The sequence below is a fragment of the Palaemon carinicauda genome, chromosome 9, assembly GCF_036898095.1.
Source record: "Palaemon carinicauda isolate YSFRI2023 chromosome 9, ASM3689809v2, whole genome shotgun sequence".
Taxonomy (NCBI): Eukaryota; Metazoa; Arthropoda; class Malacostraca; order Decapoda; family Palaemonidae; genus Palaemon; species Palaemon carinicauda.
In genome coordinates, this window is record NC_090733.1 from 86,234,085 (window position 1) to 86,245,485 (window position 11,401).

General features: G+C 36.1%; 1 protein-coding gene across 1 annotated transcript in view; it reads left to right on the forward strand.

Annotated features, from left to right (window-relative positions):
- LOC137646532 (U1 small nuclear ribonucleoprotein 70 kDa-like) overlaps positions 1–4,489 on the forward strand; it is a 48,326-nt gene extending 43,837 nt beyond the window's left edge. Inside the window, exon 2 of the mRNA XM_068379640.1 lies at positions 4,009–4,489. Coding sequence (XP_068235741.1) covers positions 4,009–4,489 — 481 coding nt within the window. The remainder of the gene's footprint in view (positions 1–4,008) is intronic.
- The last annotated feature ends 6,912 nt before the right edge of the window (positions 4,490–11,401 follow it).

Here is an 11,401-nt window from a genome sequence, read left to right on the forward strand (position 1 = left end):
TTGGAAGAATTCCAAAATGAAATTAATTTGCAAACATGATTATAGGATGAGGCATCTATCAACCGAAAAAGGACGAAGGGTCATATGGATAGGCCTAAAAACTATATTTTGTTTGTTCCCCTTTCTTTTTTCAAACAATGATATTCTTTGGATGAATTTTAAAAGGAAATTTATTTGTAAACCTGATAACAGTATTAGATATTTTTGAATTCCTGGTTTAACAAGTAAAAACGCAACTTATTGCTTAGAAATATATCCTCTTTGGGAAAATATAACCCTACACGTTTTCAGGGATGTATATTAAAGTTTTGTGCAATTTTTCCAGAAGATTTAGTTTCTTTTCAAACTGGTGTTTTCGAGTACGGTAAAGAATTTCTCTAAGATATAAGATACAAAAATCTCCTGAAATATTGCATTTTAGATAGATTATCTTATTGTTGTTGTTAACACTGAAAAGAATGAATACTTTTGAACCCCAAAAAAGAAAATAGAAAGGATAGCTTCTATTATTTTTCTCTCTCTAACTGTATTTAAAAACGTGAGTTTCTATATGTCTTAGAAAGCAAAGAAATCCAAAAGAAAATTTCATAAATAAGGAATTCAATCAAGGAATATTTTTTATAATGAAGGAAACATCATCATCACAATTCAGGGAAAATATCCACAGAAAGAAAGTATTAAGTTTTATTTAAATGTAATAACTCACAAATACAAGTTCTCACACATTTTAGAGAATAAAGTAATCCAAAAGTAAATTCTATAAATATTTAAGAAGGAACATTCTTTCGAATTAATACCCGGAAATATGACATAAGAACGGAGAAGGGAATTAAATAAATACAATTGCATGGGACCGATTATTATTTAATAATTCGTTTGCATAAATCCAAAGACCACTCTGCAAATATAAAATCATAAAATGGAAAATAATCGTTTATGTAACGTCTTTTTCAGGACGAATATCTGTTTTCCAGTTCCTGTCAAAGTGACAATTCATAATCAGCAATGATTATTAGGTTTTCTCTTCTTTTTTTTTTTTTTTTTTTTTTTTTTTTTTTTTGTTAAAGAGAAATAACTCTTCAGACGAAAATAAAACCGAAGGCGATTGTAAAGTCTTCACGCCATTGAAAATATTTGGACGAAAATTAGGAAAGAAAACTGGAATCACAATGGAAAGTGAATGAAATGTTGGGAATGTATGCAAAATCTGTAAAATCTGCAAAATCTGCCAAGGATTTCTTTTGTGGTGGAGGGAAAGCTCTAAAGACATTAGTTTTTTTTTTTTTTTTTTTTTTTTTTTTTTTTTTTTTTTTTTTTTTTTTTTTTTCTAAGGATATTGGAAAATACAGATGTTGCTAAAATATTCACAGCCAATGACGCATTTGTGATCGAATTAAGATTTGCTAAATTATATAGTTTGAAATCTAGCATACTGAAATGTAACATCTATAAAACTACTTATTTATCTTTTTACCCAAATTTTTGTTTAATTATTTCAAACTATAGAAACATGGCTGGACAGCGAGGAAGGATTTTCCTTTTATATGTCCCTTCTTGTAAAGACCTGAATGTATTTTCACGTGAAAGAAATTGAATGGGTAGAAAGAATTGACAACACAACACCGAACTTCCAAAGATATTTATCGCAGATGTGAGTTTAAATTGAAATAAAACGACCCATATAGATAAAATCTCACCAAAATAAAAAGGGCTAAGCCCCGTTTACTGAAACTACTTCTATTAACGTGCTTTTTTCCATTTGTATGGGGGTAAGCACGGTGGCTTTTTATTTGAAGGACTTTCCTTTGGCTTTGTGATAGCCCGTAGTCCCGATCAGCTGCCCTGCCTGACATCGCCTAGGCCCCGGTTGCGTATGTTCATGTGTTGTACCAGTCATCAGCGTCTTTCCTCCCAGCAGCGAGGAGGCCCTGTGTGGTTCGGTAGACAGTTAGAGACATGCAAGGTGTCTTGCTTTTTATTAAATGTTTAGAGAATTTTTTTGAACTTAAATCTTAGGTACCTGGCGTATGTATGTATGTATGTAAGTATGTATATATGTATTTATATATGCATGCATGTACAGTATGTATATATGTACACCTCTCTTATAAGTTTCCTGTTAAATGTTTAGATAATTTGGTTGAACTTTAAACTTGGGTACCTGGAATATGTATGTATATATGCATGTACACCTATCTTAAAATTTCCCTTCCTAATAAGACAAAAGAGCAAAACAAATACGTATTTGGAGAAAGCAAAATGATCAGATTCAGTGAAAAGATTAGAGTGACGTCGAGATATATGGAGACAATAGGAAGCGGAACTTCAGTTGTTCTCATTTAGATATCCCAGTCGATTTGACAGGAACAGCCATAATGTAATTCGGATGGACCATTCACTGCATCATATGTCGAGATTAAGCTACAAACGCTCCTCTACCCCCTGCCCCCCCTCTCTCTCTCTCTCTCTCTCTCTCTCTCTCTCTCTCTCTCTCTCTCTCTCTCTCTCTCGCACCATCCAGTGACATAAGACTATCTGGTACTATGAGCAGTGACGTTACTATATGAATTATGTTTTGTGAAGACTTTGCTCAGTATCTCAGGAGGCAAGTATAAGAATAGCTGGCTATTTATTATGTTGGGGTGCCCTACTAAATCCTTAGAGCATAAGCTAGTTACAGGTTACAGGGAGACTAGACAAAGGGAGCCTACATGAAAAAAAGCTACAGGGAGGGAGTCTGGATGAAGAAAGGCTAGACGGAGGAAGTCTAGACAGAGGGAGTCTAGATGGTGCGGTCTAGTCGAAAAAAAGGCTAGACTGAGGGAACCTAGTCGAAGAAAAGCTAGACAGAGGGATTCTAGACGAAGGAAGACTAGACGAAGGGAGCCTACAAGAAGAAAGGCTGGACAGAGGGAGTCTAGATGAAGAAAGGCAAGACGGAGGAAGTCTAGATGGAGGGAGTTTAGACAGAGGGAGTTTAGAGGGAGGGAAACTAGACAAAAGGGAGACTACACGAAGAAAGGCTAGACGGGGGGAGTCTAGGAGAAGAAAGGCTAGTCAGAGGGACACTAGATGAAGGAAGCCGACACGAAGAAAGGCAAGACGGAGGGAGTCTAGATGAAGAAAGGCTAGACGGAGGGAGTCTACATGGAGAAAGGCTAGACGGAGGGAGTCTAGATGAAGGGAGTCTAGACAGAGGGAAACTAGACAGAGGGAGCGTACATGAAGAAAGAATAGACGGAGGGAGTCTAAACGGAGGGAGTCTAGATGAAGAAAACTAGACAGAGGGAGACTAGCCTAAAGGAGCCTACACGAAGAAAGGCTAGGCGGAGGGAGTCTACATGGAGAAAGGCTAGACGGAGGGAGTCTAGATGAAGGGAGTCTAGACGGAGGGAGTATAGACGGAGGGACACTAGACAGTGAGAGCCTACACGAAGAAAGGCTAGATGGAGGGAGTCTAGGTGAAGAAAGGCTAGACTAATGGAGTCTAGACAGAGGGAGACTAAGAGGGAGGAAGCCAACACAAAGAAAAGTTAGATGGATGGAGTCTAGATGGAGGGAGTCTAGACGGAGGGAGTCTAGACGAAGGGACAATAGAGAGAGGGAGCCTACATGAAGAAAGGCTAGATGGAGGGAGTCTAGACGGAGGGAGTCTAGATGAAGAAAGGCTAGACTGACTGAGTGTAGACGGAGCGAGACTTAGAGGGAGGAAGCCAACACAAAGAAAAGCTAGACGGATGGAATCTAGATGGAGGGAATCTAGAGAGAGGAAAGCTAGATGAATGAAGGCTAGACGGGGGAGTGTACACGGCGGGAGTCTGGACGGAGGGACACTAGACAGACGGAGCCTACACGAAGAAGGGCTAGATGGAGGGAATCTAGACGGAGGGAAACTAGACGAAGAAAAGCCAGACTGAGGGAGTCTAGATGGAGGGAGACTAAGAGGGAGGGAGCCGACACAAAAAAAAGCTAGACAGAGGTATATCTAGATGGAGGGAGTCTACACAGAGGGAGGCTGGATGAAAAAAGGCTAGATGGAGGGAGTCTAGATGGAGTAAGGGTAGATGGAGGGTGTCTAGAGGGAGGGAGTCCAGATGGAGGGAGGCTAGATGAAAAAAGGCTAGACAGAGGGAGTCTAGACGAAGAAAGCTTATATGGAGGGAGCCTAGAGGAAGAACGGCTACACGGAGGGAGTCTAGACAGAAGGAGACTAGACGGAGGGAGCCTAGAGGAAGAAAGGCTAAACGAAAAGACTCTGGACAGGGGAAGTCTAGACAAAGGGAGTCTAGGTGGAGGAAGTCAACACGAAGAAAGGCCAGCTGGAGGAAGTCAAGACAGAGGGAGTCTAGACAGAGGTAGGCTAGATAAAGAAAGGCTAGACAGAGGGAAGCAAGATGAAGAAAGGCTATATGGATTGAGTCTAGACAAAGAAAGGCTAGACGGAGGGAGCCTAGACGAGGAAAGGCTAGACGGAGGGAGTCGAGACTAAGGGAGACTAAACAGAGGGAGTCTAGATGAAAGGAGACTAGATGGAGGGAGTGTAGACGAAGGGAGACTAGAGAGAGGGAGCCTACATGAAGAGAGGCTAAACGGAGGGAGTATGGACTGAGGGAGGCTACATGAAGAAAGGCTTGACGGAAGGGGTCTAGTTGGAGGGAGGGCAGACGGAGGGAGGCTTGACAAAGAGGGGCTAGACAAAGAGAGGCTAGACAAAGAGATGCTAGATGGTGGGAGGTTAGACGGTGGCAGGCTAGACGAAGAAAGGCTAGACAGAAGGAGGTTAGACGGAGGGAGGTAAGACAAAGAAAGGCTAGACGGATGAAGGCAAGATGAAGAAAGGCTAGGCGTAGGGAGTCTAGATGGAAGGAAGCTAGATAGAGGGAGGCTAGACAGAGGGAGGCTAGACAAAGAGAGGCTAGACAAAGAGATACTAGACGGTAGGAGGCTAGACGGTGGGAGGTAGACAGAGGGAGGCTAGACGAAGAAAGGCTAGAAAGAGGGAGGCAAGATGAAGAGAGGCTAGATGAAGGGAGGCAAGATGAAGGGAGGTTAGACGGTGAGAGGCTAGACGAAGGGAGGCAAGATGAAGAGAGGCTAGTCGAAGGGAGGCAAGAGGAAGAGAGGCTAGACGGAGGGAGGCAAGATGAAGGGAGGCGAGATGAAGAAAGGCTAAATGGTGGGAGGCTAGACGGAGGGAGGCAAGACGAAAAAAGGCTAGACGGATAGAGGCAAGATGAAGAGAGGCTAGACGAAGGGAGACAAGATGGAGGGAGGCAAGATGAAGAAAGGCTAGACGGTGGGAGGCTAGACAGAGGGAGGCAAGACAAAGAAATGCTAGATGGATGGAGGCAAGATGAAGAGAGGCTAGACGAAGAGAGGCTAGATGGGAGGGAGGCTAGATATATAGAGGCTAGACGAAGAAAGGCTTGACGGATGGAGGCAAGATGAAGAGAGGCTAGACAAAGGGAGGCAAGATAAAGAGAAGCTAGGCAGAAGGAGGCTAGATGTAGTGAGGCTAGATGGAGGAAGGCTAGATGGATGGAGACAAGATGAGGAGAGGCTAGACGAAGGGAGGCAAGATGTAGAGAGGCTAGACAAAGGGAGGCTAGATGTAGAGAGGCTAGACGGAGGAAGGCTAGACGGAGGGTGGAAAGCTAGACGGATGGAAGCAAGATGAAGAGAGGCTAGATGGTGAGAGGCTAGATGGGGAGAGGCTAGATGTAGAGAGGCTAGATGGAGGGAGGGTACACAGATTGAGGCAAGATGAAGAGAGGCTAGACAAAGGGAAGCAAGATGAAGAGAGGCCAGACAGAGGGAGGTTAGATGTAGAGAGGCTAGATGAAGAAAGGCTAGATGGATGAAGGTAAGATAAAGAGAAGCTAGACGAAGGGAGGCAAGATGTAGAGAGGCTAGACGGAGGGAGGCTAGATGTAGAGAGGCTAGATGGAGGAAGGCTACACGATGCTGCGGTTTGATTACAATGCAAATTGAATATTCTACCGAACAACACAAACCATTTGGATGCATCATGTTTATGCAAATGGTGCTTGTTTAACGCACTGATGCAATGATGGTTTTATTAATTTTCATTTATATTGTTTGATTATCGTTCAGGGTTTAAAGAAGATAAATTTGGAGGGGAAGTTTCCATAAATAGCATATCATCAATAGTTCTGCTTTTTTGGTGAGATTGTTTAATATGAGTTTTATGTTGTCAGTGGCACCAGTAGATTGGGTTTGTGCGTCTATTGTAACACTATATTAGGGTAAGGGAGATGTGCATAAGTGTTGTAATTCAAGGGGTATTAGTTTGTTGAGTGTGACTGTAAAAGTGTATGGTAGAGTACTGATTAATAGGATTAAGGATAAAACAGAGAATGCAATCTGAGAAGTTCAGGGTGGTTTTGGAAGAGGTAGGGGTTGAATAAATCAGATTTTTGCGATTAGGTAGATATGCAAGAAATATTTAGTAAAAGGTAAGGTGTTTGTTGCGTTTATGGATCTGGAGAAAGCGTATGATTGAGTTGATAGGGAAGCGATGTGAAATGTGATGTTATATGGAATTGGTGGAAGGTTGTTGCGAGCAGTGAAAAGTTTTTACAAAGGTAGTAAAGTGTATATTAGGATAGGAAATGAAGTGACCGATTGGTTTCCAGTGAGAGTGGGGTTGAGACAGTGATGTGTGATGTCGCCGTGGTTGTTTAACTTGTATGTTGATGGAGTGGTGAGAGACGTGAACCCTCGAGTGCTTGGACGAGGATTGAAACTAATACACGAGAATGATTAGGATTGGGAGGTAAATCAATTGTTGTTTGCGGATGATACTGCACTGGTTGCAGACGCGGAAGAGAAGCTTGGCTGATTAGTGATAGAATTTGGAAGGGTTTGTGAGAAAAGGAAGTTGAGAGTTAATGTGGGTAAGAGTAATGTTATTAGATGTACGAGAAGGGAAAGTGGTGAGAGGTGGAATATCATGTTGAATGGAGAGTTACTTGAAGAAGTAGATCGGTTTAAGTACTTGGGGTCTATTGTTGCAGCAAATGGTGGAGCTGAAGCAGATGTACGTCAGAGAGTGAATGGAGGATGCAAAGTGTTAGGGGGTAGTGAAGGGAGGTGTAAAGAATAGAGGGTTAGGCATGAATCTCAAGAGAGTTCTGTATGAGAAAGTGAATATACCAACTGTGATGTATGGATCGGAGTTGTGGGGATTGAAAGTGACGGAGAGACATAAATTGAATGTGTTTGAGATGAAGTGTGTGAGGAGTATGGCTGGTGTATCTCGAATAAATAAGGTTAGGAACGAAATAGTGAGGGTGAGAACGGGTGTAAGGAATGATTTAGCAGCTGGAGTGTATATGAATGTATTGAGATGGTTTTGCCATGTTGAGAGAATGGAAAATGGCTGTCTGCTTAAGAAGGGGATGAATGCAAGAGTTAATGGGGGAAGTACAAGAGGAAGGCCAAGGTTTAGGTGGATGGATGGAGTGAAGAAAGCTCTGTGTGATAGGAGGATAGATGTGAGAGAGGCAAGAGAGCATGCCAGAAATAGGAATGAATGGCGAGCGATTGTGACGTAGTTCTGGTAGGCCCTGCTACTTCCTCTGGTCACCTTGGATGACCACGGAGGAAGCAGCAGTAGTGGATTCACCTAATGAAGCTTCATCTGTGGTGAAGGGTGGGCTGGGGCACCCTAGCAGTACCAGCTGAACTCAGTTGAGTCCCTTGTTAGGCTGGGAGGAATGTAGAGAGTAGAGGTCTCCTTTTAGTTTTGTTTCATTTGTTGATGTCGGCTACCCCCCAAAATTGGGGGAAGTGCCTTGGATATATATATATATATATATATATATATATATATATATATATATATATATATATATATATATATATATATATATATATATATATATATATATATATATATATATATATATATATATATATATATATATATATATATATATATACACACACACACACACACACACACACACACATATATATATATATATATATATATATATATATATATATATATATATATATATACATATATACTGTATATGTGCATATACTTATATATATATATATATATATATATATATATATATATATATATATATATATATATATATATATATATATGTGTGTGTGTGTGTGTGTGTGTGTGTGTGTGTGTGTATGTGTGAGCGTGTGTGTGTGATGACCATGAAGGAGGATAACCAGTATCATACTAAATATTTAAGAAAATTGATATCTAGTTAAACTGAAGGCTGCCTACGCTGTATTAAGTTAAAGTTAAACGTGTAATACAAGATTATATTACAGTATAACCCATATTTGTTGAATTGAAGCCAACGAGGAATGTTTAAGTTATAAATAGAATATACATTGTAATATATTGTAATGTGATATTTCTAACGTTGCTATTCATTACATTTGTCGTTCTGTAATATTAAGATTTTCTGTTTCTAGTAGGTTTTGTTGTCAATCACAAGAAGTGCTCTTAGAGTACCATGATACAGCCAATTTATTTGTTTTGCTGAAATGGAGTTCAAGAAAATATCAGTCGACATGAAGTATCGTTGACATAAGCATTCATAGTAAACCACTTATTTCTTTTAATCTCATTCTAGTTCAGTTACACAAGCATACTGTACATTATTTTTAGTGGCTGGTATTTGCCTCTGCTTAGAAATTTAAAAGCAAGTTTACAGTACTTTACTTATGTTTAGAAATGTCGAATTACCTGACGTTGCTGATTGCCAGGAGATTTTCTCCGGAGGAAGGCATTTCCGTTGAAAATTTCCGGACCATCTATAGCAGCAGCTTTTAATTTTACATTATTTCTAAACACAAGCAAAACACTGTTAGATTAGAATTCAATTAATCCCTGCAAATAAAAATACCAGTCACCACGAATAATGTAAAGTATATATATCGACAGTCATGTTTTGGACTTTGAAGAAATGAAAAACTTACTTAATCTAGGAGCGAAATATTAGATAAAAAAAAAATCTATCCTGAAATAGTTGAGTAGACCGGAAAAATAAAGATGTTAAAAACCGTCCAAAACAAAGTAAAGAAATTATATGGAAGAAGTCAAAAGATGAATCGATGAAGTTCTTACTTCTTTTTATGATAAATCTAAATGAAGATATAATTCATCAATCCTGAAGATGGTCAACTATGTAAAATGTGAAATCTTTGTCAATGTTTGTCAAATATTAGGATACCCATTGAAAAAAACCCTTTTAACCAAGATGATTACTTTTAGCGATTCAAAATCCCAATTTACTCGGCCAGCTCTGTTTTGCATTTAAAAGGACTTTGGTATAATGTCGAATTAACTCTATTCTCATGTGTGGATATGACGTTCGGATGACGAAAATTAAAGAAAATAAAATAAAAGTTAGATTGACTAAAAGAAATCATTAAATAAATTCTAAGTTAAGATGTTTAGAAGGATACATTGATAAAATTACTAATCGAGACTTAGATCAATCCTAGAAATCAAAGGAACAGGATTACTACAATTTCTATATAATTTATTTTGAAAGTACTGAGAGGAAGGAAAGTGGCAGAAAATAATAAGTGTCGATTAGATGTTATACAAGGAAGTGGAGCTCTTTTAATGAATCTACTTTGCAAAGGAATAAGTTTCAGTATTTTGTAAATTTTGAAAGACAAGTGTCTGTGAATGTTTTCACGAGAGCGCTTATTTAAAGGAAACTGATTTTGAATATATACATACATATACACATACATGTGTATAAGCTTGGATAACCTATTATATGCATGTATTTAATTTATACACAAAATTACCGAATGTCAGTTTCTCTCTTTGCATTATGCACAGTAGCCTAAACTCACATTAGGTTTATTTCTCTGAGTTCTTCATTTTCCAACAGGAGCATGTGCTGCCATCTGGTCAGAACGTAACCTTACTCCAAATGGGTGTATATTCGTTAGCATTAGATAATAACCATACTACTACTACTACTACTACTACTACTACTACTACTACTACTACTACTACTACTACTACTACTACTACTATTCAAATAAAATTGAATAACCTGATTAAAGTTCTGCCATAAAGGGCAAAATGACGTGAAATTATTACAAGAGGAAATTTAAGAACGCTAATAATATAAATTTTTTAATATTTAATGATTCTCTAGACATCCTATATATACGGAATACGTGTGTGTACTTTCATTTGTGTACGTATGTACCTTTGTATATAAAATTAAACATATATATATATATATATATATATATATATATATATATATATATATATATATATATATATATATATATATATATATATATATATATATGTATATATATATATATATATATATATGTGTGTGTATATATATATATATATATATATATATATATATATATATATATATATATATTATATATGTCTATATATATTATATATATATCTATATATATATATAATTATTTATCTATATATATATATTTATATATATAATATATATATATATATATATATATATATATATATATATATATATATATACTGTATATATATACACACACACATATATATATATATATATATATATATATATATATATATATATATATATATATATATATATATATATATACACACACATATATATATATATATATATATATATATATATATATATATATATATATATATATATATATATATATATATATATATATATATATATATATATATATATATATATATATATATATATATATATATATATATATATATATATATATTCATATATACACACATACATATATATGTATATATATATATATATATATATATATATATATATATATATATATATATATATATATATATATATATATATATATATATTCATATATACACACTTACATATATATATATATATATATATATATATATATATATATATATATATATATATATATATATATATATATATATATATATATATATATATATATATATATATATATATATATATATATATATATATACACGCACACACACACGTATATATATATATATATATATATATATATATATATATATATATATATATATATATATACACGCACACACACGTATATATATATATATATATATATATATATATATATATATATATATATATATATATATATATATATATATATTAAAAGTAAGCCACCAATTCATATGTGCATGTAAATTCATTTACTCATATCATGTGTATATTGAAATACTTATGAATAGAATGCATTTATGGAACTATTTAGAGAGAGAGAGAGAGAGAGAGAGAGAGAGAGAGAGAGAGAGAGAGAGAGAGAGAGAGAGAGAGAGAGAGAGAGAGAGAGAGAGAGAGAAATCAAT